The sequence below is a fragment of the Triturus cristatus genome, chromosome 10 (assembly GCF_964204655.1).
Source record: "Triturus cristatus chromosome 10, aTriCri1.1, whole genome shotgun sequence".
In the NCBI taxonomy this organism is placed as follows: Eukaryota; Metazoa; Chordata; class Amphibia; order Caudata; family Salamandridae; genus Triturus; species Triturus cristatus.
In genome coordinates, this window is record NC_140593.1 from 103,555,626 (window position 1) to 103,583,154 (window position 27,529).

The 27,529-nt window shown below is 49.2% G+C and overlaps 1 protein-coding gene across 7 annotated transcripts in view; it reads right to left on the bottom strand.

Moving 5' to 3' along the window:
• The window catches only part of SLC4A7 (solute carrier family 4 member 7), a 470,313-nt gene that overhangs the window by 68,542 nt on the left and 374,242 nt on the right, over positions 1-27,529 (bottom strand). For all 7 annotated transcript variants that reach the window (XM_085630550.1, XM_085630551.1, XM_085630545.1 and 4 more), the window contains one exon: positions 10,184-10,284. In XM_085630550.1, the coding sequence (XP_085486676.1) occupies positions 10,184-10,284 (101 nt within the window). The remainder of the gene's footprint in view (positions 1-10,183; positions 10,285-27,529) is intronic.

Below are 27,529 nucleotides of genomic sequence, written 5' to 3' on the forward strand. Positions count from 1 at the left end.
TTTCCCCCTATGCTAAGGACCACTGTTCTTTAAAATAAGCTACTACCCGAGGTCCTTTGGCTACCAGATCGGGTCCCCTTGTTATTTCTCCACGGTCTGACGTTCCAGGCATGTCCAGAGGCGCAGAGCCTCCTGACAAAGGGTCCACGACCCCACCCCGCCCTGTTTGTTGCAATACCACATGGTGGTGGTGTTGTCCATGAACACCTGCGCGACACTTCCCAAGACAGAGGGAAGGAAGGCTTTCAGTGCAAGTCGGATCGCCCTCAGCTCCAATAGGTTGATATGGAGCCGAGTCTCCGCCGGAGACCAGAGTCCTCTGATCTCCGCCTCTCCCATATGGCCCCCCCATCCCAGGAGGGACGCATCCGTCACTACGACATGCTCCGGTTGGGGTAGGGAGAGGGATCTGCCACTGACCCAATCGCGATTCGTGAGCCACCACTGCAGCTGGTTCGCAGTGCCCTCCGAGATCAGGACATGGTCGGACAGGTTGCCTCGATGCTGGGCCCACTGAAACTTCAGGTCCCACTGCAGAGCCCGCATCCACCACCTGGCGTGAGGTACCAACAGGATGCAGGAGGCCATCAGCCCCAGAAGCCGCAGCACCAACCTGACCGAAACCCAGGACAAAGGCCGGAAGTTGAAATCAGGCCTGAATGTCCCGGACCCGCTGTTCCGGCGGATAGACCCGGAACTGCGCCGAATCGAGAACCGCTCCAATGAAAAGGAGCTTCAGGGAGGGACTCAGGTGCGACTTCGGCACATTGATGGAAAACCCCAGCGAATGCAGGAGGTCGGCCGTAGTCTGGAGGTGGGAGACTACTTGCTGGGGCGATCCCGCCTTCATCAGCCAGTCGTCGAGATAGGGGAAGACTGGAACCCCTGATCTGCGCAGATGAGCTGCGACCACCGCCATCACTTTCGTGAACACCCGAGGGGCACTGATGAGGCCGAAGGGGAGCACGGTGAACTGAAAGTGCTCCTGACCCACCGTAACGCCGGTGGGCCGGCAGGACGGGGATGTGGAAATAAGCGTCCTGCAAGTCCAACGCTACCATCCAGTCTCCAGGGTCTAGGGCAGCCAGAACCTGAGCTAAAGTGAGCATCTTGAACCGGTTCTTCCGGAGGAAGGCGTTGACGCTCCTGAGGTCCAAGATCGGGCGTAGGCCCCCTTTGCCCTTCTTGGGAACCAGAAAGTAGTGGGAATAACAACCACGACCTACTTCTAGACCAGGAACACGCTAGACGGCCTCTTTGACCAAGAGGGCCGAAACTTCCTCTCGTAGAAAATGCAAATGATCCCCCGACATACGGTGTTTCAGCGGTGGCATGGCTGGAGGGGTCGTCTCGAAGGGGAGGGAGTAGCCCCTTCCGACGATTTGCAGCACCCACCTATCCGACGTGATGGAGCGCCAGTGGAGCAGGTGATGGCGAACTCTGCCGCCCAATGGCGTTGAATGGGCCTGAAAGCTCGGACTAGGAGGGCTTTGAGGCGGATGCTGCCGGGGTGGATGTGGACTGACCGGCACGTTGACCTCCAGTACCGCCTCGGCAGAATCCACGGCCACGACCACGTGCAGGTTGGTTCTGCGACCGGTGGCTGGGCGGACGTGAGGAGGCGCCCCTTCCTTGGCCACGAAAGGGACAAAAGGCGGAAGTTTGCGGCCGCGGGGCCGAAAGACCCAAGGACTTGGCCGTGGCCCGGGAGTCCTTGAACGGAGCCAGCGCACTGTCCGCATTCTCACCAAAAAGGCGAGTGCCATCAAAGGGCATGTCCATGAGGGAACTTTGGACATCCCCCGAAAATGACATGGACCTCAGCCAGGCGTGACGCCGAAGTGTCACCATGGTGGAAATCGCCGGACCCAGCGAGTCCGTGGCGTCAACTCCACACCGTATGGCATGCCGTGCTGCATCTCGACCGTCAGCAAGTGCTTGGGTGAGTCGTGTCCGGGCCTCCATCGGGCACAAGGGCAGCACGTCCTCCACCGTATCCCACAGCGAGTGGGAATAACGGTCCAAAAGGCAAGTGGTATTTAAAGACCGCAGTCCCAAACTCGGGGACGAGAACAGTTTCTTGCCAAACTGTTCCAACCCCTTGGATTCCCGATCCGGAGGAGCGGACGGGAAGGAGGATTGGGAGGTTGAGGCCTGGATAGCCAGACTCTCGGGGGTGGGGTGTTGGGAGAGGAAACTGAGGTCGCCCGGAGCAGGGCGGTGGCGCCGGGCAACGTTCCGGTCCACAGGAGGGACTGTGGAGGGCTTGGACCAAGTGCCCTGCAGAACGTCAATGAGGGCCTCATTAAACTGCAGCAGAGGCTCAGTGGAGCTTGCTGTCGGTTGAAGGACCTCAGTGAGGACGTTAGTCCTCACGGCCACAGCAGGCAACTCGAGCCCTAGGGCTTCGGCCGCCTTGCGCAGCACCACTGAGAAGGCTGCACCCTCCTCCGAGGCCACAGTCGGAGGAGAGATGAAACCAGCGTCCGGGGAGGTATTCAGACCGCTGGCATCCCCCAATTCCTCTACCCAGTCCTGAGAAAGTTGGGTCATCAGACCCCTCCCAGTCGCCCTCGTCATCCGATTCCGGATAAACAGGAGGAACGATGGGAGCCGGGCAGTAGATGAAGCGTTCACCAATCGGCGCGGTCAGCGGCGCCGTGCCAGCATCGGGCCCGGACCGGGGCTAAACTGGGGAACGACGTCGTCTGGGTACGGCGTCGGAGGTGGAACCGGTGTCGGCGCTGGCGGAGGAGGCGTCGTGAGGTCGTCCTTGGGGACCTGCGGCCTCGGGGCCGGAGCAGTAGACGGCGCCGGGGCCGGAGCCGCCGGCACGCGAGGTCACCCAGTCGAACCTGCGGGGCCCGAAGGCACGACTACAGGCGTCGACGGCGGAGCCAGGCCCCTCATGGCCTAGAGGAAGCCACTGACCTCCGCCGGAGTCGCGTCAGTCCCAGGGACCGGCGGGTATGGGGACGGACGCGGCTCCTGCGGCTCAGACGGAGCCGCGGGGGTGGGACCACCCTCGGCCGAGTCGCGCGACCGGCGAGGGGAGTCCGAAGAGCGATGTCGTCTCTTGGACTTCTTGGAGTGCTTCGACTTACCTGACGAGCGATGACGATGGCTGCGGCTCCGCGATCGGTCCTTGGACCTCCTCCTGGACCGGGACCGAGAGCAGAGCAGAGTGCCGAAGCTCGAGAAGCTTACGGGACCGCTCCCGCCTAGCTTTCGATGTCAAGGCCTGGCAATCGAGGCACGACTCCACGTCATGGTCGGCCCCCAGGCAATAAAGGCACCGGCGATGGTGATCCGTCACTGACATCAGGCGATGACAGGCGTCACAGGCTTTAAAACCAGGCATCCTACTGGCACCAGAGTTGAGTCGATAGACCAAAAAGAGTCAAAAAAGTTAGTCAAAAAATGACTAGGGGTAAGCTCTTCCCGGATCGGCGCTTACTGGTGCGGAAAAAAGTAAAACTGACGTCAGCGCGCGAGGGCGGCGTCTAAGTACTCAGAGGGCGTCATTCCGGCGCACGACGCAGACGACGGACGCGGAGCCGCAGAGCAACGCGCAAGTGGTATTGCTACAAAAATCTTTCCAGATCCAGCCTGACGCCTGGGGATATTCTAAGGTGAGGAATCTAACTAACGTATTTCTTTCAGATAGTGCCCGCAGTTCACATGTGACAACCCGAGGAAACTGCAATGAGGAAGGCAGTTTTTAAGATCAGGAGACAGGTTCAAAAGGTGTACACATGAGGAATGTCAAGACCAAGTTATGGTTCCACTGTGGTATCACAACCTGTTTAGGGACAGGGGTGAACACGTGTGCCAAATAAAACCCAATTCCAACAAGTTAATAAACTTCATCCCAACGTGATTTAAATAAGAGCGATTGTATAGCAAACACACAAAGGCCCAATAAATAACCTTTCGTTCAATGGTTCAAGGCCTTGATGGGATAGAGAAAACCAACAGCTTTGCCTGTAAGGGGGTCAGTATCTTCCTACGCCACACAATTGTAAAATTGTCCCAGTGCATAGCAAAGTTTGATTTCATGGAGGGGTGTCTGGCTGGGAGGATACATCCTCTACTTCAGGCAGAAAATCAAATGCAGTCAACTTTGCACTGCACAATCTCCACGAATGGAGGTATACGTTTTGAAGAACTTCGCCCTGCTGCAGAGACAGGCGGTTCTCCCAAAGTGGTAGACTAATTAGGGGAAAGATGCTCATGCTAAAGTATTCCAGTGCCACACTTTCCTGGCCCAATCCAGGGTAATTAGGATGACTTGGGCTCAGTTATTCTTGATCTTCAGAACACAGGGCAGGAGTGATAGTGGTGGGAAGGCATACAGGTGTCCCTTATTCTAGTTCAACTTGAACGTGCTCTTGCGTGAACTCTAAAGTGGTAATATTTCAGCATTGTGCATTTAGTAGTGGCAGAAAAATCTACCCAGATCTCTACCCAATTGGTCTACTATGCCTAGCACCATCTCGGAATGTAGAAGCCACTTGTGACCGGCCAGACATATGCCAAGGCATTCAAGATCCCAAAAAGGTGGTTCATGAGCAAGACAATGTTTTGGGGCTTCAGCCACTTACACAGATGCAAAATCTGCCCACTCTGCCTTTCTTTTTGAAGCACCAGGTGGCTGTGATGATATACATGAAAACCTACATCAGCCTCTCGCCGACTGACATTAGGAAAGCCTTCAGGCTCAGATGGATGGCCTGTCACTCCAGCAGGTTGATATGTAGCCAATCCTTCATTAGAGACTAGAGGCATCAGATCTGTACCTCCCCAAGTGACCACCCACAATCCAGTAGCAATAGGTCTCATTATTGTGAGCTCTGGGTGTGATAGGAAGAGTGACCTACTGTAGGACAGATTGTGATTGGTTACCAACCACTGCAGATATTGGGTGGTATCCTCTATGACCAGCATAGTGTTGGAAAGTCAGCCTTGATGCTGGGCCCACTGGGTCTTAACTTTCCAGTACAGGGCTTGCATGTGCCAACGAGTGAAGTTAACAAGGAAGATGCACGCGGCTAAGAAACATCAGAGCCATACTCACCAGGATCCAGGATTGAGCCTGAGATCAGGAGCATAGAAACAGTCATCCCGGGCTCGGAGGGGTCGTGGAAAAGCCCCAACTACACCACCAGGACCACCTTCAAATGAACGGAAGCTTCTGCAATGGAATCAGGTGGGACTTTTGCTAGTGGATGGTAAACTCCAGTGATGTCAGGAGGTGGTCCATGAAGGACTCTGACAAGGCCACCTTCAGCAATCAGTTGTCAAGGTATGGGAATACAACTCCCGACCTCAGAATAAGGGCAGGGGCCATCACCATCACATTTGTGAACACCCAATGGGGATCTGATAAAATAGCGGGAGTAACCCCCCCCCCCCCCCCCATCTTTCTCAGAATCAGATACCTGCTGCATGGCACCCTTGGAGAGCAACAGGCATACCTCCTGCAGATGCCCTTCTAAAAGGTTTCTTATGCAGAAGATATATTGGGAGGGAAGGAAAGAAAGGGTAGGGCATCGCCCTTTTGAACAATGTGCAAGATCCATCTCTTGGATGTGATGGCTCATCAACCTGGGAGTACTGAATTACTGCCTACCCCGCAATCATCGTTTGGTCACAAGTGTTAAGGACAAACTACAACAGTTTCTTTACGTTCGTAGCAGCGGGTGAGGAGTTGGAGGACTGGTGCCCCTGTTTGACTGTGTGCTGTGCCATGTCCACATCTGCATCTCCAAAAAGCACTGAGCTGTTTCCCGAGTTACTGGCCAGGAAGGTAGTCTATGCCTATATGCCAGTACCATGGAACAGCCTCTAAAGTTTTGGAACCAGTGGAGGAAATGGCCTTACAGAGGTTAACATCCCCCAAAGAATGTGCTGTTGCTCTACTTTCTTTAAAGTGGTCCAGAACAGTATCTGCCTCTTCTCTGAAGAGGCAAGACCCATCAAACTGCATATCAATTACTGATGCATGTATATTACTAGAAAATATGATCTCATCCAGGCAGGTCTACACAGCAAAGGTACAGACTGCCTTGCCAGTAAAGACTGTGGTATCCAAGCCTAAATGGATGGTGTACTTGGCCGCGTCTTGCAAGTCATGGATCATATGGGCCAAAGAAGCCTGAGTCGCTTGTCCACTGGCAATATCTCACTGGCAATGTCTTAAGGGGCATTTGTAAATCAGTCCAGACAGACAGACTTGAATCTACAGAGCTCAGTGTCCGGTTGGAAGAAGGAAACCTATGCTTGCCAAAAGGAATCCATTCTTTCTAATTCTCTAGCTTGGAAATAGTTCACCTTATTGGTCGAGGCCTACACAAGAAGCCTGGTGACGCAGAATGAGAAGTTCAGAGTCGCCAGGCTCCAGCCTATGTTGCCTGGGAACCTGCACGGCTAACAGGTGGGCAAGAACATGGCTTCAACTAGATAGCTTTAAGAGTATCAGTGAGGGACTCATTAAATGGGACTAGGGGGGCAGATGCTGCTTGCTTAGGCTGCAAAACTAGTCATACTATGGCTGGCCTCTGAATCACCACTGATAATTAGAAACTTTCTTCGGGTGGTGGCTCACATAGCAAGTCAAGCTCTATCCCAGAAGAGGGATCAAGCCCACAGCTGTTTTGGAAAGCAAGGTATAAGGCATCAGCACAATGAGGTGCACCCTGTGGCACAGACTCAGAGTTAAAAATAACATGGAGCCTCTGGTGATGGTAGCAACGCGATAGAGGCACTGGGTTAGAACCTATTTGCATATCATCTTGTTGCGCTTTTCTAATTTTGCAGCTGGACATTGGCTGAGCTAGAGCCATCATTGGTCTGGGGTTTGACATGCATGTCTGTACCGGATATCAACTGGCACTAATGGAGTGGTAGGGGCAAAAGTAGATCTTGGGACCAGAGAGGAAGTGGGTACCAGGTCCTCGGTGACAAGTGGTGCCAGGAAAAGACCATTGCGGTAACCCGAATGGAAGCCCCTGCTGTTTAAGAGGGCTCGCAAGGCGCACCAGTGGGAGACTAAAACGCACTTAAGATTTGCAGACTGGCTGCTTTGAAGGCCTCTATCTGCAGTGGGGTGGACTATGGACCAGGGGGATATTGAGAATCAGTGGCCATGGTGGTGGCAAGGAATCAGTGGCAAGGGTGGTTACTTCGAGTGAGTGACATTTAATTTTGTGCCTTGTAATTGGAGTCAAAGTGGCAGGATAGGGTCGAGTCTTGCTTCACTATGTTTGTGCTTAGACTAGGACTTACTCGAAGACAGAGTGGAAGTGTAGTGGATGGGGGAATAGCCCATTGATTTGGACTAGGCCCATGACTTGGAGTGGAACCTGCATAAAGAACATCACTACTTCTTGTGTTTGACGACATACAACTCCGCTTCCAGGTCTCTAATCCCCTTAAGGTGCATTAGGGCAAATTTATCACACAACTTTAAGTCCTGCACGGAGCCCACACACCAAATCCTGTTGATTTTTTTGGTGGGGACATCGTTCCCTAGCACACTGTTAGAGTAATTTTTAGGAATCATCAGTAGACAAACAAGCTGGGAACAGAGCTCCAGATCTGTATCACAATGTGCAGAAGGAGTGATACTTATATGTAGCTCCAATCAGTCATTTCCGGGGCAGGTTGGAGTCCTAATGGTGCAACATAGCAGGCTAGAGCTCTACTACAACATTCTCTGGATCCAGTCTAGTGCGTGGGAAATATTTTAAGATTGGATTAAGAATCTATATCATTATTGTGATAATTTGATCTATTCTTTATACTGGAAATATACGGTACAACAAATCCAAATCTTCTCATTTCTAAGCAAAGCAGTAGTTTGGAAAAAGTAGAGTACTTTGGTAGCAAAAAGCTAGAACAGTTCAAATACCAGCTGCGGAAATTCATTAGGTTACAGATGGTTAAGGGGAACTTCAATCAGGCAAGTCTGAGGTGATCTTACTAGATGAAGATCGAAAACTACTCTGAAGAAAAAAAAACAAAAACAAAAAAAAACGACTTTCATTAGGTCAAAAACATGAAACCCAACGAGTGGTGGTGGTTTCGGGGGGTGTGCGGAGGGAAAAGGCTTGCACAACATTTTTCCAAGTGGCAACTGGAAAGTAGGTGTCCAAAGCATTTTAAAATACTACCATCCCTTCACTGACACAAAACCAGCGTCCAGAGAAAGGTTGTGGAGGTAGAGTGGGTGCAGCAGGAGACTATATAATGGTATAAAGCTCCTATGTCGCAAAAGCATAGTTTCAATCGTTTGCAGCAACTGATGTTAGGACTCTTAAAATCGAGCTGCATTTGGTTAGTTACTAGTTGCTTGCGTTTAACAACCCTACAAAAAGCAAGCCTGCCCATAAAAAAGTTAAATTATATTTAAAACAGCAGGTACCAAGCAGCTTCTTTCATAAAACAGATGATCTGCAATGAAAGGTGTCTTTTAAAAGATGTGAATATACAGGAGATAGTGTTGCATAACTTTCACACCTGCATGCGAGCACATCGCAAAGCCTTGATTTTCTTTGCAATGCTATATATATCCTACTACACAACATAACCAGCAGTACTGAAAGACTATGCCACTGCAAGCACTAGACTAACAGACCTGAGCTGCAGTGAACCTTGTAACTTTATTCGCCAGGTTGTGTATATATAATAGGGCAGTCTACCCATTGAATTAGAATACCTACCATATACCTTTAAAAAAAAAAAAAAAAAAAAAAAACACAACCATGTACAGCAATATATGCATGAATGGACATGCACTAGTTTTTCTGAATAATGTGTTAACTTGCTGCTCCTGTGTGTTAGTGGGAGATGTGGTCATAGTTTTACACTTTCAGTACTCAAAACATGCAACTAAGCAGATGACAATTTTACATATTAGCTTTTATCTGTGCCCGACTGAACATTTAGTAGTAAAACATTTAAGTATAGCTATTTGTCTGTTTTGGAAAAGACCAGGTACAACTCCTGTATGGCAGAAAGTTTCTCTGCATACTCTACTAAAAGAAGCAGTGCAGAAGCCAACAGGTCTGGCCTTAGTAAGCCTTAATTTTTTGGTTGCAAATATTTGCACAAGGAATTATAGGTTAAAGTGAAAAGAAAGAAAATGCTTCCACCAACCTATGGGTTGGGTATGGGTATGTTAATGAGTTGGGTGTGTTTATTAATGACCCATCTTAAACAAAAATACATTTAAACAATCATTGGCAAAGCAAATAGGGCTGGCATCGGTTGCCGGCCTTTTGATGCTTGTTTTTATGCCATTATCTTTGTAAACCAATTGTCTGAGTGGGTGGGGGAAGATTATGCAGCTGAAATCTGCCAGGACCTCAACAATCTGAAAGGCAGAAAAATGGACTAAAGCCAAAAAAAAGTGTCAAAAAACATTTCACGAGTAGTGTCCAAAGCTGAAAGGACTACTTAGGGTGTGAAAGTGATAGTTATGAAAGAGCAGAATGCCACTACTCACAAGGAACTTAGGCAAAGGTTGAATTCGACTGATCCCAGTGCTCCATCTGTATGCTGTAGTAGGCAGAAGAAAAATGTGAATAGATGAAGAGGGCTGGTTGAAAGACCCTAGAAGTAAGTACATTATATGTATATTTGAAGCAAACTCAAGTGTTCGCTAATGCCAGACGAATGGAAAAAAGAAAAAAAAAAAAAACACACGGAGAAAGCAGGGAACAGCTTCCACTCTCCTCTTCCCCACAAGTCATGTCTCCAAAGTGAAATGTTTTTGAGATGGATGTGTCAAAGAAAAAGGCGATCGGTCACTGAGAAGAAAGCAAACGGTCGAAGTGGGGAGAACTCATGGTCTCATACTGTACACTGCAGTGGGTGGATGCAGAGTTCTGACCTAAAAGTCCCTTTATGTATAATTCACATATTTCTGGCATTTTTTATGGAAACAGGAGGCAGGCAAAACAACTAAAGCTGCATCTTAGTGAGCCCTAATAAGGCCATGTTTTGGTCTCTGCTGTAGTAAAATTATAAAATTAAAAAGTATATAAATTCACAATTTTGCTTAGGTGTCTGAAGCAGCTAAGGGACAAACAACCAGGCTATTCAGACTGAGTTAACTGGTTCACAAACAAGAGGTACTCAAACAGTTTTTACATCAGGTAAGTGCACAACAATTGCATACCTGTATTTCAAGCCCTTCACAGGAATCTTTAAAACATGCGTATCTTCGTAGGGAAGCTGAACACTTTCAAGATCCTCTGGCTTCATCATTCGTTCTGCTTCCTGAAAACAAAAGAACTTTAGCGACACTCATTCTGGTGGATACTCTTTCTAAATACAGATTTCTAAACTTTAATTCCTCCGGACATCAGACTGGATCTGGAAACCTGCCCAGTGATAGCTCCCATGTGCTATTAAGTGGCGCCATCACACCCTGCAGTAGCTTCAACATACCTCCATAAGTGATGTCACAGAGCCATGTATATCGCCCCCTGTGAGAAAGTGGCTCTGTATATACTGTTCCCAAATAGGTACAGTGTGTACAGAGTCCACAGTCCACAGAGGTTTGGCAGAGTTTAAAGTTGGATATAACCTTACTCTCTAAAGCGGTAGCTTGGTCGAGCAGTAAGGCAGTATCAGAGGACAGTGTAAAGCATTTGTTGTTGTACACACTCAGTCAGCAAATGGTCTCACACACTCAAGAACTGAACTCTAGGCCAATGGTTTATATAAAAAATATATGGTTTTATTTTATAACCAACAATAGGTATCAAAATATACTTTCTCAGAATGAGATGTGTTAGTTAAATACTTTTGCAATATGCAATCGACTTTTGTAGGTAATAGTTACAGGTTGTTGCAATAGGCAACACAATTTCAAACACAATAATACATTGAGCTCAATGGGAATTTTAAGTTAGGTGCACTTGATTACTTTCAGGACTACTTTCCTAACTCCAGGACTGGATCCTAGATTCAGTCCTGGGACAGTTCTTGGAAACAAGTGAGTAAATTTAGTTAAGTTACTGTTGTGATTTTTAAACAATATTTTGCCATTTTAAAAGATGACACTTCGAAACTTTTTCTGATCGAATTACCAATGTTATCCTAGGGAAGGAAATTCACTTAGCAGGTAAGTGGGGTTAGGAGTACTTTTTCTAGGTCAGTGTTGGATCCTGGATCTAGCACTAGTGTACCACCTGTAAGCAGTTGAGAAACTGCGTTTAAGTTATACAGGCGATTTTTAAAGAATATTTATAAGTTTGCAAAATCGACACTTAGAAGAAATTTCATAGAAAAACAGTCAATGGTTTCCTATGGGAGAAAATTCAAGTTACGGGTAAAGTATGTTCTCGTTACTTTTGTAATCCAGTGCTGGGCTCCTAGGCTCAGCACTGGGGCATTATCTAAAACAGGTAAGTAGGAATATGCTACTTACCAGTATGCATCTGTTCTTGGCATGTAGAGCTGCAGATCTACACACTTTTGCATAGATTGCCATCTGGTGTTGGGCCCGGATGTTTGCAGTTTGTTTTTCCTCTTGGAAAGTCTTTGGAAGTCACGAGGTCGGTGACTCCTCCCTTGGTTCGTATTGCGCATGGGCTTCGGCTCCATCCTCATTGTTTTTCGCCAACAGGGAAAGATGAACAATTGTTACTTACCTGTAAACAGGTGGTTCTCCAGTATTGGTGTCTTTCATAGATTCACATGCTTGAATATTCCCCGTCGTCGGAGTGGGAGTCCCACGGTAAATAAAATAGCAATATATACATATATATATAGTAAAATATATACATAAGTAATCATATAATTAGTGCATATAGGTGTAAAACACACATAGTGTACCTATAAGAGAAAAACTCCATAGGAATACAATGGAGAGAGACAAAAGACCTTTGTAGTCTATCTCTGTCATTATGTAAGTCCGAACTCCAGCCAATCAGGCGTCAGCCCCTCTCTAAAACCTTCTCCTCAGAGCCTCTCACCTCAGATTTTCGTAGCACAAGAGTGACTGTAAAGTGCATGAGGAGAAGAGAGCCTCTGAAGGGAGGAGGGAGGGTCGCATGTGAATCTATGAAAGACACCAATACTGGAGAACCACCTGTTTACAGGTAAGTAACAATTGTTCTTCTCCAGTATTAGGGTGTCTTTCATAGATTCACATGCTTGAATATAGAATAGCTAGCAGTAACAATCACCATTGTTTCCATGCCAAATAGATTCAACATATATAGATAATCAATTTTCTTATGCATAAAAACAGTATTGAACAACTGTAACATTGTAAATGCATAATATATATGGAAACAATATGGAGGCGGGAGGAAGAGGCTCACCTTACTTAAAAAGATTGCGCAGCACTGCCTGTCCCACCGCAGCATCCTCCTCGCTTAAAGTTGCTAAGCAGTAGTGCTTAGTAAACGTGTGTCTGGTTGACCACGTAGCTGCTCTGCAGATGTGTTGCAAAGATACTCCAGCAAATAAGGCAGTAGATGATGACACTGCCCTAGTGGAGTGTGCCCTCACTGGAGACTGCAGAGGTTTATTTGCCCTTTGGTGGCAGAAGACAATAGCTGCCGAGATCCAGCGTGCAATCGTTGGTTTAGTAACCTGACGTCCTTTATGACAGCGTCCATAAGCTATAAAAAGTTGATCGGATTTCCTGAAAGAAGCTGTCTTACTGATGTAGAACTTAAGACACCGCTTGACGTCCAAAGAATGTAATCTTTGTTCTGCAGGTGTCTGAGGATTGGCAAAAAAGGTCTTTAATATTACTGGCTCATTAATGTGAAAGTCAGTAGGCACCTTGGGTAGAAATGATGGATTGGTGCGTAACACTGCAGCATCCGGTTTGAACTGCAGGAACGGAGGTTTGATGGTAAAAGCATGGATGTCACTGACACGACGAGAAGACGTTAGTGCCAGAAGTAGAGCTACTTTCCAAGTGAGATATTTTAGGTCGGCCTTGTGAATGGGCTCAAACGGAGGTCTCATCAATTGTGCCAACACAACGTTGAGGTGCCACAACGGAGGAGGACGCCGAACTGGCGGAAATTTCCGGAATAGGCCCTTAAAGAATTGGCGGATTATTCTTGAGGAACAAAGGGAACTTGATCCATCTTGCCGGAAACGGGAAATGGCTGCTAGAAAAACCCTTAGGGTTGCATGCGACAGTCCAGAACTGGCTAGGTGCAAGAAGAATGGTAGCAATTGCTCTGCCGTGGAATGTATCGGATGAACTCCGTTAGCAGCACACCAATGGCAGAATCGTTTCCATTTAAACTTGTACGTCCTGATTGTAGAAGGTGCTCTTGCCTGGGCCAAAATATCCCTACAATCCTGGGGGATGTCTAGGTGGGCGAACTCATGGTGTTCAGGTTCCATGCTGATAAGCTCAGTGAGGAGGGATTTGGATGACAAATTCTCCCTTCGCTCATGGTAAGCAGATCCGTCCGATGTTGCAGGAGGATTGGCTGGCATTGGGACAGGAGGAGCAGTTCTGAGAACCACGCTTGCCGTGGCCAGTGCGGGGCTATTAGGATCAGGTGGCAAGGCTGTCTCCTCATCTTCCAAAGAACCCGAGGTATGAGGGGTATTGGAGGAAAGGCGTACGCAAATAGATTGCACCAGTTTATCAAAAGGGCATTCCCTTGTGATTGCTTGTGGGGATGCCAGCTTGCGTAATTTCGGCATTTCCGGTTCTCCGGCGTGGCAAAGAGATCGAGTTGCGGACGGCCCCATAGTTGGAATATCCTCTCTAGAGTGGGTTGGTGTAACTCCCACTCGTGGGTCGACGAGGAGGACCTGCTCAGGGAATCCGCTAGGACATTGGATACTCCTGGCAGGTGGACTGCCGTAAGCAAGATCTGATGACTGAGAGACCAGTCCCAAATTCTTTGAGCTAGCCTGGAGAGACTTGGGGATCTTGTTCCGCCCTGTTTGTTGACATAGTGCATACAGGTTGTGTTGTCTGTCTGTATTAGCACTGACTCTCCTTGGAGCAAAGGCAGAAACGATTTTAGAGCCAGAAAAATCGCCATGAGCTCCAACCTGTTGATGTGCCAAGATCTTTGATGTGTGGACCATCTTCCCTTCACAGAGAGATCCTCCAAATGAGCGCCCCATCCTTCCAATGAGGCGTCTGTTGTGAGTGTTCTGTCCGGTGGCAGCGACAGAAAGGACATGCCTTCCGTCAAGTTGGCTGGAATTGCCCACCATGCGAGTGCTGACCTTATCTGATCTGTGACACATATCATGTCGTGGAAAGATCCCGTTACCTGACGCCACTGAGCATCCAGAGCTTCCTGGATAGGACGTGTCCTCAGCCGGCAATGAGGGATCAAGGCAATGGATGATGACGCCATCCCCAGAAATGATTTTAATAGTCTCACAGAAACTGACTCTCTTGATCTGATCAGAGCCACCAGTCGCAGCATCTTTTTGAGACGCTCCTGGGAGAGGAATGCCTTCGCTGACACAGTCTCCAGAGTTGCGCCCAGGAAATCTCTTTGTTGGTACGGATGAAGTTGGGATTTTTCCATATTTACGGACAGGCCTAAAGAGCGAAACACGTTCTGGCACAGAAGAGTGTGTTGTCGCAGGTGAGTGCTTGACTGAGATTTCAGGAGAAAATCGTCCAGGTATGGAAATATTTGCACTCCCTGGAGGCGCAAATACGCTATTACTGGAGCCAGTACCTTCGTGAACACTCGAGGGGCTGAGCGCAGGCCAAATGGTAACACTTTGAATTGGTAATCGTGTTGACCCACTCGAAAACGCAGGAACTTTCGATGCCGCTGTAAAATAGGGATATGAAAATAGGCATCCTGGAGATCTATAGTCGCCAGAAAATCTTCCTGCAAGAGTAAGCGCAAGATGTCTACCAGCGTCATCATACGGAAGGATTGGCTCTTTATATATTTGTTTAGTGCTCTTAGATCGAGGATGGGCCTCCACTCTCCGTTTTTCTTTGTGATCAAAAAGAACCGGGAATAAAAACCTTTTCCCTTCTGAGACACTGGTACCAGTTCTATAGCTCCTTTTTGCCTTAAAAGTCGGACTTGATGCAACAGTTCTTTCATGTGAGCTGGTGGCGGTCCGGAGGGTGGAGTGGGAGGAGGGAATTTGGTGAATTCTAAGGCGTGTCCCTTCTTCACAATGTCCAAAACCCAACGGTCCTTTGAGATGGAGGACCATTGGGAAAAGAACAGAGAGATTCGACCTCCAACCTTGTCTGTCCGGTAAGAGTCACTGTCTCTTTGATGCGGATCCTCTGTATGAGGATTTTCCTCTATATGACTTGGAGGTTTGCTGCCGTGATGTTTGCTGTTGCTGTCCATAAGAGTAACGGTTGGACCCTTGATTGTAAGGTTTGTATTGTTTATTGTCTCTTCGAAAACTTGAGGAGGTGCCGCGTCCGCGTGCACCACGAAAATTACTCCGCTGAAATTGAAGGTTTCCTAGTGACCTAGCTGTTTCAGTGTCTTTCTTTATGGACTGTAGAGCTTCATCGACGTGGCTCCCAAATAAAGACTCGCCGTCATATGCCATGTTTAAGATCATAGACTGAACCTCCTGACGAAAGGATGTAGATTTTAACCATCCTTGCCTACGCAGAACAGCCGCTCCGGCAAGCTGACGGAAACCCATGCAGGCGATGTCCACTGCACAATCGATTATTTCCGCCGATGCCGCTTCTCCCTCTTGGAGCAACTTCATTGCCTCCACTTTAGATGGCTCTGGTAACTCCTGAACCACATCCGAGATATCAGCCCAAACTTGTCTGTCATATCGTCCCAGGATGGCCAAGGCATTAGCTGCTCTAACCACCGTAGAGGCCATAGAAGAGAATTTACGCCCTATGGCATCCATCCGACGTCCGTCACGATCCGGAGGCGAGGTGATAGAAGATGCCGGATTTTTCGCCTTACGTTGCGCTGCCTGCGTAACGACCGACTCAGGTTTAGCCTGACCCGTGAGGCATGCTGGGGTTCCTATCGGTGCCTTATATTTCTTTTCCAATCGAGGCACCTGAGCTGGCAAGGTATTCGGTGTCTGCATTAATTTCTTGCCTTCTTCCCAAATAAACTCAACTATGGGAATAGCATGAGTCTGTTTGTAGGGTTGATTCTTGAAATCATAAAGGAAGCAATCTTCCTCCCTGCGCTCCGTTGTTAACTTAAAACGGTGTGATGCCCTTTCCATCAGTTGGTGAAAATTGGCTATGTCCACTGGAGGTGAATCCCCTGTTACTATTTGTGAGGGGGATGGTGTTTGTGCCTGGTAATTGTCCCACTCCGCCATATCATCATCATTGTCATCTACATCCCCATCATCATCTGGGATTTCACCCTCTTCTGGGTCCTGAGGGCCTTCCTCTACAGGCTCATAATGAGGCAACACCCTTTCCGGAACCTGTCGTGGAGGTACAGGCAGCATCTGTGGAGCAGGATTTACAATAGGTACCGGTGGAATAATTGCTGGAATCACCGGGGTTGACGGAACCTCTGAACGTTGAGGGGATAGAGGGAACCGTTGGTTGTAGTCGTCCAACATGCGTTGGAGATTAGTAATGAGCGACAGAGGAAGAGTCGCCGTTTTATGCTTCGGAGGGGCCTGGTGTATAAATACCGGATCCTCCTCCTCACTACTGACATCCTGGCACTTAATAACCAAGTCGGATGGACTTTGTGCCGTTCCGAAAGACTCCGGTAACCCCTCGGATTCCTGATCCGAATCTGTAGCAAATAATGGTGAGGGAGGCTGTGCAACTCCCAAAGGAATATTATGTTCCTGGCTCTCCAAGCCCACAGTAGGAGGTAATGGTGTCCAAGAAACTCCTTCCCTTCTTGTTTTCTGGGTAGGCGCCACACCGCGTATTCGTACCCTTACGAATGTCTGTGGGGATGTACTCGTCGACGGAGCCGTCGTCGAAGGAATGATGGTCGACGGAATTATCGTCGACGACGTCTGTGGCAACAAGATTGCCGTCGTCGGATTCGCCGTCGACGGGGTCGCCGTCGACGGAGCCGCCGTCGACGGAGCCACCGTCGACGGAGCCACCGTCGACGGAGCCGCTGCCGACGGAGCCGTCGTCGAGGTCTTCGTAGACAAGGCTTTCGTCGACGGAACCACCGTCGACAGTGTCGTCGTCGGGATCTTCTTTTTCTTCGCCGACGGAATGGGCGTCGGCGAGCTCGACGACGTCTTCGTCGACGACACAGTCTTCGTCGACGGAACCTTTACCTTCTTCGTCGACGTCGAAGTAATGGGCACAACAGAAGTCACTGCCCTTGAAGAAGTGATGGTAATCGTCGACGAGGATAACGTCGACATAACGCTCGTCGACGACGAAGCAGCTGACGTCGTCGTCGGGGTCACCGTCGACGAGGTAGAAACAGCAGATCTCGTCGTCGGGAGCATCATCGACGAGGCTGACAAAGTTTTCCCCGAGGAATGGGAAGTAGACGCCTCAGCAGCCTGAGAACAGTGTCCCATAGGCGACAAAGCAGTAGGTGAAACCACAAAGGTGGCAGTTGTCAGAGGCAAAGCCAGCTTCTTTTTCTTCAGGAAAGGAGATGGTAACTCCTGCACACTACTGCGCTTAGAGGCTGGTTGAGAACGACCAGAAAAGAGACTTTCCACATCAGAGGGAGAGTTATCCTTGTCCTTCAGTCTCTGTAGCCATAAAAGCAGGCGGCCTTCTCTGTCCTTTAGAGTTTTTGTAGAAAAAGTTCTACAAAACTTACATTTTGCCACCTCATGGTCAGGATATAAACAGTAAATACACTTACTGTGTGGGTCCTCAGAGAACAAACGCAGTTTTCCACATGAAGAGCATGGTCTAAACAAAGATTTCTTACTAGAAGACATCCTTACTGACAAAACTGAGCAGAGCTCAGGGAGACTCCCTGTCACACGACGTGCGGTAGAAAATCTGAGGTGAGAGGCTCTGAGGAGAAGGTTCTAGAGAGGGGCTGACGCCTGATTGGCTGGAGTTCGGACTTACATAATGACAGAGATAGACTACAAAGGTCTTTTGTCTCTCTCCATTGTATTCCTATGGAGTTTTTCTCTTATAGGTACACTATGTGTGTTTTACACCTATATGCACTAATTATATGATTACTTATGTATATATTTTACTATATATATATGTATATATTGCTATTTTATTTACCGTGGGACTCCCACTCCGACGACGGGGAATATTCAAGCATGTGAATCTATGAAAGACACCCTAATACTGGAGAAGAAGCGTAGTAACAGTGAAGAAACCCATTTGGGTTGTATCTAAATAAGATAGACTGGAACAGATACAGGTAGCCGGGGAGGCGGGTGGGCGTGTGTAGATCTGCAGCTCTACATGCCAAGAACAGATGCATACTGGTAAGTAGCATTTTCCGTTCGAGGCATACGAGCTGCAGATCTACACACTTTTGCATAGACTATATAGCAGTTCCCAACCCTAGCGGCGACCACCGGTATCTGTTGCAGTGGTTTGAAATGGTGTCTTTAGTACAGCCTGGCCCACACTAGCTTGTTGCTTGGTTTGCACATCTACACAGTAATGTTTAGTGAAAGTGTGCGGTGTTGACCATGTAGCTGCTTTGCAGATATCATCTAATGGGATGTTCCCTAGAAAAGCCATAGAAGCCCCTATCTTTCTTGTAGAGTGGGCTGAAGGGGGGGGAACAGATAGCGTGCGTTTTGCTTTGTGGTAGCAAATCTGTATGCATTTTACAATCCACCTAGCTATCCCTGATTTAGAGATGGGATTGCCTTTATGAGGTGGAGAGAAAGACAAACAGTTGTTTTGTCTTTCTGAAAGGTTGTGTTCTCTGGATATAGTAAAGTAAGGCCCTTTTAACATCCAGTGTGTGTAGAGCCCTTTCTGCAACAGTTTGAGGTTGCGAGAAAAAAACCGGTAATTCTACCGATTGGTTTAGATGAAAGGGTGAGATGACTTTGGGTAGGAATTTTGGGTTGGTACGGAGGACAACCTTGTTCGGGTGCATTTGGAGAAAAGGTTCTTGTATAGTAAGTGCTTGTATCTCACTGACCCTTCTAAGGGAAGTGATGGCTACAAGGAAAGCTGTTTTCCATGTGAGGAATTGCAGTTCGCATTTATGCAAAGGTTTGAAAGGCGGTCCCATTAGCCTTGTGAGAACTATATTTAAGTTCCACACAGGTGAGGGTGGCACTCTGGGGGGAATTATTCGTTTTAGGCCTTCCATGAAGGCTTTAATGGCAGGCACTCCGAAAAGTGATAGGTGCTGTCTGTTTTGTAGGTAAGCGGCAATTGCTGCGAGGTGTAGCCGAATGGATGTATATGCTAGGTTACATCTTTGTAGATGGAGTAAGTAGCATAGGATGTGCTGTATGGATGCGTCTAGAGGGTTGATTGTGTTATGGCAATAAACAACAAATCTTTTCCACTTGGCAGCGTAGCAGGCTCTAGTGGTAGGGTGTCTAGCTTCTCTGATGACGTTCATACAGTCGGGGGGAAGGTTAAGGTATCCGAATTCTAGGATCTCAGGAGCCAGATCGCAAGGTTGAGCTGAGCTGGGTCCGGGTGTCTGATCTCTCCATGGTTCTGGGTTAAGAGGCATGGTGAGAGGTGTAACTTTTGGTGTGGCACTACCGAGAGTTCCAGCAGCGTGGTGTACCACGGTTGTCTGGCCCATGTTGGAGCTACTAGAATCAGTGTGAGGGAGTGCTGTTGTAGCTTTCGCACCACTAATGGAATTAGTGGAAGAGGTGGAAAGGCGTACGCAAATTTGCCTGACCAGTTCATCCATATCGCATTGCCTTTGGACAATGGGTGTGGGTATCTGGCGGCGAAGCTTGGGCATTTTTTGTTTTCGTCGGTGGCGAATAGGTCTATCTGTGGATGCCCCCACATCTGAAAGAGCTGGTGAAGAACCTGCGGGTGAAGTTCCCACTCGTGGATCTGCTGTGTCTGCTGAGCAGATCTGCCATGGTGTTTTGGACTCCTGGGACATGTTGGGCTAGGAGAAAGATTTTGTGTGGAATTGCCCATCTCCATATGCTCTGTGCTAGTTGAGAGAGCTGTGGAGAGTGTGTGCCGCCTTGTTTTTTAATGTAGTACATGGCCATCATGTTGTCTGTGCGAATAAGGACTGCCTTGCCTAAAATTTGTGTCTGAAAGGATTTTAGGGCTAGAAAGATTGCCATTAACTCCAGATGGTTGATATGGAGTAACTTTTGTTGCGGTGTCCATGTGCCCTGCACTGTGAGGTGTAGTAGATGAGCTCCCCAGCCGGAGAGCGATGCGTCTGTTAGGATTATTTGTGGAACCGGGTCCAGGAACGGTCGACCTCTGGAAAGATTTGTGGTGTTCCACCACTGCAGAGAGCGATGGGTGCGACCGTCTACCAACACCAGATCTGTCAGTTGCCCCTGGGCCTGGTTCCATTGGCGCGCTAAGCACTCTTGGAGTGGACGCATCTGGAGTCTTGCATGGGGCACTATGAAAATGCAAGAGGCCATCATCCCTATCAGTTGCATAAACACTCTTGCTGGGAGAGAGTGTTGAGGTATGAATCTTTGACGCAAGGCCTGAATGCTTGCAATTCTGGCAGGATTGGGGTAGGCTATGGCTTTTGAGGTGTCTATGGTGGCAACGAGGTATTGCTTTGTGTGAGATGGTATCAGCTGGTACTTTTGGTGGTTCACTGTGAAGCCTAGCTGGTGAAGTAGTTGGATGGTAGTGGCGGTGTGATGTACACATTGGTTGTAGGACGTGGCTTTTATTAGCCAGTCGTCCAAATATGGGAAGATGTGAATGTGCTATCTTCTGAGGTGTGCCGCCACTACCGCTAGGCACCTGGTGAATACCCTTGGTGCTGTTGTGACCCCGAATGGGAGCACTTTGAACTGGTAGTGTTGCCCGTCAACTACAAATCTGAGGTACTTTCTGTGAGCATGGTGTACCGGAATGTGAAAGTATGCGTCTTTCAAGTCCAGTGTGGTGAGAAAGTCGTCTTGGGAGAGGAGCGGAAGTACCTGCTGAAGTGTTACCATGTGAAAATGGTCCGAATGTATGTATGTGTTTAGAGGCCGGAGATCTAAGATAGGTCGTAGAGTCTCGTCTCTCTTTGGCATCAGAAAGTATAGGGAGTAGACCCCTAAATTTTGCTGATTGGCAGGGACTTGTTCTATCGCCTCTATTTGGAGGAGGGAGATTATTTCCTGTTTTAGTAACATGGAATGTTGTTGACATTGGGCGTTGCCTGGGTGGAATGTTAGGGGGGGGTAGATGTCAATTCTAGGCAGTACCCTGAACGAATAATTTGGGTCACCCATTTGTCTGATGTGATGGTCTCCCAGACGTGAAGGAAATTTTGTAACCTGCCCCCGACCGGAGTGGGATGGTCTGGAGGGAGCAGGGGGAAGTCATTGGGTAGGCGGTGTGGCAGAGCGGGCGGTATTTGTTTTGCCTCTGCCTTTATTGTTATTGCCTCTATAGCCGCCTCTTTGATAACCCCATGTGAAGGTGGATTGAGCAGGGGATTTGTAGGACGTGGACGCGCTATCTGAGGAGTAGCCTCTGGCTGTGCCCCGAAAGGAAGAGCGGCGAAAGGAGCGCCTAGGAGGGTGTGACTGCAGGGCTCCCATAGATTTCGCCGTATCTGTGTCCTTCATCTTCGAGGGCCTCATCTACCTTTGGGCCGAATAGATGTTCTTGATCAAATGGACGATTTAACCCCTTAAGGTGGACTCGTCATGGGCTGCGGTGGCGCTGTGCCCATGACGAGTCCAGCTCGTCATGAACTCCGCCCGCTAATGGAAGGCGCGGCACTGGGCAGGGAAAGGGGCGGGCATGCAAGGGGTTAATATGGAGGCTTGTACCTCGGGTTTAAAGCCTGAAACTCTCAGCCAAGCATGGCGACGGAGGAGGACGCTAGTGTTAATGGCCCTGGAGAATGTGTCTGCTGCGTCTAAGGCACAGCGTATAGAGGTGTTTAATTATGGTCTTACCCTCTTGAATTAACTCATTGGCCCTATTTCTGTATTTTTCTGGGAGATGGTGCATGATGGATTCTAGTTCATCATAATGCGCCCTATCGTATCTGGCCAATAGCGCTTTAGTGTTGGCGATAAGCCATATATTGTCTGCCTGTGACGCAGTGCGCATTCCTGACGCGTCCAGTAATTTTGACTCATCAGGTGGTGGTGCTTCGCCCGACGCCTGGGAGTTTGACCTCTTTCGTGCAGTGGAGACCACTAGGGAATCCAGTGGCGTTGGCCCTTTGATATAGGCAGTATCTGTGGGGGCAGCTTTATACTTTTTCTCTATGCGCGGGTTAATGACACTAGCCCTGACTGGGTCTTTAAAAACCTCTGGCGCATGTTTTATTACCCCCTTGAGCATAGGTAGTATAGAAGTTGACCTATGTGCAGTATCAAAGGTGTCGAGGAGGAAATCTTCCTCTACCGGGTCAGTGTGTAGCTCTACCCCGTGATAATGTGCCGCCCTCTGAAGTAGGTGGTGAAAACCTAATGAGTCTTCTGGTGGAGATGGCCTGGATGGATAAAGGTCATCTTGTGAGACATCTGGAATATCTGGATTATTATAATTGTCCCATGGGTCTGGGGATCCTGTAGGGGTGGGGTCTTGTGGCACATCCCCTGGATTGTAGTATGGGTCCCCCTGATCATCATGGTCTGGAGACGGGGTCGGAGAGTGATGAGGCAGGGGTGGAGAAGGTGGAGGGGGCGGAGGTGGAGAGGGTGGAGGAGGTGGGGAAGGCACTCTGAAAGGGGAGGTAGCACAGTCTTTCCTCGGTGGAGGTGGAGCCAGCTTGTCCAAATGTCTCTTTTTAGTAGAAAGTGCCAAATGTCCAGTTTTTGGATCCTTGGTAAGTGTCTTTTGCAAAGGATCCGGTGTAAACAGTTCCTGAGACAATGTTTGATCGGTCGGCGCCGATGGCTTTTTAGGCGTGTCCGTGCCGTGCTTTTTTGGAAGCTCCGGTTTTTTGGTCTGCGCCGAGGTAGGCTTCGGCGCGGGAGTGTCGGTGCCGAGGGCCTTATGGTGTTTGGTCGGTACCGAAAGGCTGGGTTTCGGTCTCTTTTTTGGTGCCGAAGTGTGTTTATCGGCACCGCTGGCAGGCTGGCTCGAGCCCGAGCCGCCGGAAGGCTTATTAGGCTTCTTCACCGGGCCCGAAGGTGGGGTGTTCGAAGCAGTGTCTTTGGTCTTGCCTAGGCCCGGAGGCGAAGGCGTGACTGAAGCCTTTTTGGGTGTCGGCGCGGGTGTGGGAGGGGGTATAGTACTCACGACCCTCTGCGCCGGGGTGATATCCTCCACATCCGAGTCGTCGGCTTCGGAAGCACCGATGAGGTCCTCTTCGGTGTGCTGCTGTCCCAGAGCTTCGACATCGTCCCCGAAGATGTCGTCTGGAACGGAGGTCGAGGAGTGCACCATGTTTCGTCTGGCCCGTCGATCTCGAATAGTCTTTTTCGATCTGAAAGACTCGCAGGCGGGACAGTCTCGAGCCTCGTGTTCAGGGGAGAGGCAGAGGTTTCACACCTCATTAAGATCGGTGTGGGGGAATTTGGACCCACATCGAGGGCACTTCTTGAATAGAGTTCTTTCCATCAGCCGGGACCGGAGCTTGGATAGGCCCGAAGGCCGCTGTCGACGACTGGAATCGAAGGTGTCGAAAAGAAGGTGATTGAGGAAATCAGGATCTAAACAAAACCGAGATGAGCGAGGATTCCGCTTCAATCGTCGAACTGGAAATGTTCGGAACCGGAGCGCGAAGTATTACATCCGAGCCCGATGGCGGAAAAAAACAATCTGAGGATGGAGCCGAAGCCCATGCGCAATACGAACCAAGGGAGGAGTCACCGACCTCGTGACTTCCAAAGACTTTCCAAGAGGAAAAACAAACTGCAAACATCCGGGCCCAACACCAGATGGCGATCTATGCAAAACTGTGTAATCTGCAGCTCATATGCCTCGAACATTACGTTTTTCACAGTTGCTACGATTTTTAAAGAATTTGTAGTTTGCGAAAATCGACACTTAGAAGAAATTTCACAGAAAAACAGTCAATGGTTTCTTATGGGAGAAAATGGAGTTAGTGGCAAGTACGGTTGTAAGTACTTTTCAGGGTCAGTGCTGGGGACCAAGATCCAGCACTGGGATCTCTCCTAATAGTAAGTGAGTATTTCCGTTTTCGTTACTCGGTTGATTTTATGTGAATATTTTAAACTTTAGAAACTCCACACTTAAAAGAAATTTCAGAAGAAGCCAGTCAATGTTACCCTATGGAAGAAAAGTGAGTTATCGGCTTTTGGGTATGTACTCGACCGGCAGAGTTAAGGTTCTGGGCGTAGACTCAGGGGTCACCCAGGGTCAGGTAAGTACAGTTGTTACACCCTCAGCGGCACTGGGGCGGCCAGGTGCAGAGAGTTAGGCCCAATGTTATCCTATGGGAGGCAGGGGGGCCTTGGTTGGTGGCTGCTGACTAGCAGGCCACACGGCTGTGGGAGCTGGGCTCCTGGTCACTTGCTCAGGGCAAATGGGGAAGTATGTAGGAGTAGAAGTTGCACTGCCAGGGCCACTCGGGCGGCTGAGTGCAGGGTGCTTTTGAGCCTTCGGGCGCTCAATTGATTTCAATGGGAAAGCTCAAGGACGAACAAAGGCTGAAGGCTCGGGGATGAAGATTCTTCAGGTGCCACCACCACTTCGAGAGGTAAGTTGGAGGATAGGTAGGTACCCAGCAGTTGGACACAGGGGGCCGCAGGGTGCCGGGGTGCCTTTTGATGTCGGGAAATCTTACCCTCTGTTGATCGCGGTTGGGGGGGGGTCCCTGGTTCAGAGGCTGCAGGCATCGTCAGGAGCGTCGAGGTGGGTCCTTGGGTGCCGGATTCGGAGTCACAGTCGCCGGGGGGACGTCCTCGGGGTCTTTGTCCACTCCAGCACAGGCCAGGCTTGGCGGGTGCAGAGTTTGCAGGGTTCGCTGTTCCGGGCTGATGCCAGGGGTTAGAAACTTGCTTTGAGCAGAGCCACTGCTCATGGGAGACCCAGATGCTCAGAGTCACAAGATAGCCAGGTCCTCCGGGGTTTGTGAGGTTGCTGGCCACAGGAGGTGCCGGGATTTAGCAGGACCAGGTTCGAGGGTCGACAGGCCGGTAGGGCTGGGGCCAAAGCAGTTGGTGTCTTCCTCTTAGCAGCTGCACGGCAGGTCTTCTTTCTTCTTCTTTGTATCTGAGGAGGGAAGGTTCAGGGTGCCCCTAAATACTAGATTTAGGGGCGTTCGAGTTAGGTAAAGTGGGTACACCCCCTATCCTTCCACTCTCCTGTGGGAGGGGGGCAGTAGCCTAGTCCTGATGGGCAGGGCTTCCCATCTTCAAGATGGCGAGAGCCCGGAGATGTGCCTCACCTCGCCTTCCCCACCTGAGGGGTGGGGTTGGCAGAGGCTGGCACATCCCCTGTCCTTACTTGGGGTTTCCGGCCAATCTTCCCGCCAAAGTGGGGGTCAGAACCGGTGGGGGCCAGTTGCTGGGTACAGCAAATGGCCTGGAGAGGCTCTCAAAGGCGGCATGCCTTTGAAGCTTCCCCCTGCCCATCCTGGGGGAGGAGACCTAGCACCTCGCCCAGGATGTGCATTGTTGCAGGCCCAGGAGAGCGGGGGCTCTCCACCCAGGGGTCCAGCAACAGGTCTGCTGTGTGGCAGCCAAGGCAGCCTCTCAGACAAGACATGGATTGTAGGTTGGTTTCAGGGGGCATCTCCAAGATGCCCTCTGCAGTGCTTTGTACATTAAATCCTACACTGGCATCAGTGCGGGTTTAATGTGTTGAGAAGTTTGATACCAAACTTCAGTCTTGAGTGTTGCCATTATGGTGCTGTGGAGTTCGTGTTTGACGAGCTCCCAGTACCATATACTCTTAAATGGCAGCATTTGTACCATGTCGACTCTGTTTTGTCTTGTACCCAGACACTCAGCCTGCAAGGGCAGTGTGTTTGTGTTAGGGTACAGGACCTCCAAGGGTGGCACAATAAGTGCTGCAGCCCTTAGAGGCCTTCCCTGGTCACAAGGCACTGGGTACCTAGGGTACCATTTACCAGGGGCTGACATGTGGCCAGGGTTTGCCAATTTGGGTTTTGGGTTATTAGGAAAGGAACATAGGCCCTGGGCACCTGATTGGCAGGAGCCCAGGGCACACTCAAAGTACAGTCAGCAATTCAGCAAAAAGTGGGGGCATACCATGCAAGAAAGATGGCACTTTCTCACACCTCCTATGCACTGACGGTAGTTTACCACAAATATTCCTTGCCCATAGACATGGAAAATTAGTAACAGTTTGATAACTGTGACAGGAGCAGAATCTAACTTGGTACCGTATCATCTAGACGTCAACTCGACAGAACGGTGAGGAGGGCTAGCAGTGAGCAAGCTCCACTCAAATGTATCTACCAGAAAGAGTGCCTTGCTCTTCTGATGGGTACCTCTAACCGCAGATTCCTGACATTTTCTAATCTGTAAAGCAGTAAGGGTTGAGAGGGGTAATCAGTAAAGGCGGAGAGTGATGCTAAGCCACCGTTAACTGTTTGCAAGGCAAAAAGGTTTAGCCAGCAGAGGAGCACTTCAACTGTCCTTGCACTGCCATACACTCTGCACAAATTTCAGAATAGATGGACTTCATGGACAGACTTTGAGCGAACAAGATATCTACCACTTCTTCAGGCAGATGAAATCAATTGAGCTGGTGCCACTAAATGTCCATGCATGAAAGTGCAAGTTGTGCAAGTTCAGATATAGAATCTGTTTCTTAGAGTGGGTGCAGCGGGAGACTATATATTATCATACACTCAGAGTCCAGTCTGATGCTACGAGGATGAGCTGAGCTCAGTTATTTCGGACCTTCTTCTGAACCTGGAGAAGCAGAGGCGGGAACACGTTAAGGAAACTGGAGTCCCATGGAAGGTGGAACAGATCTACCAGAGAACCTTAATTTGAAACTGTAAAGCACAAAAAACTAGATAAGCATTCTCTGAGGTGGTGCAAAGATTTACTCAAGGCATGCCCCACTGGGTGCAGACGCCACTCATGGTCAACTAGATGGCATCGGCTGAGCTCATATGCCCAGGCATTTAGGGTCCATACCATATGGTCAAAGGTAAAAAGTTCTATGAAAGTCCAGCCAGTGCACAGCATCTGTCACAGCACAAGTAAACCCCCCCCCCCCTGCAAACCAATCCATTCTACCCTAGATCAACTTCCCTGCATTGCAAAAGGCAAACATCTGAAACTACATCCAGCAAGCACACACCTGTCTAGGTGCTACCCATTACCTCAACGTAGTATTCATATAATGCCCAGGATGGGAATGAGACTCCTGGCGATGTCAAGTAAGGACAAATGTAACTGGGTGGGCACTGTGGCACATTCTACAATGAGAAGTCTGCTTTGCAAGCCCAAAATGGTAAGATTAGGGATCAAGCTGAGAAGCAGGAGACTGATTGGCATTCTGAATCCAAAGAACACTAAAAAT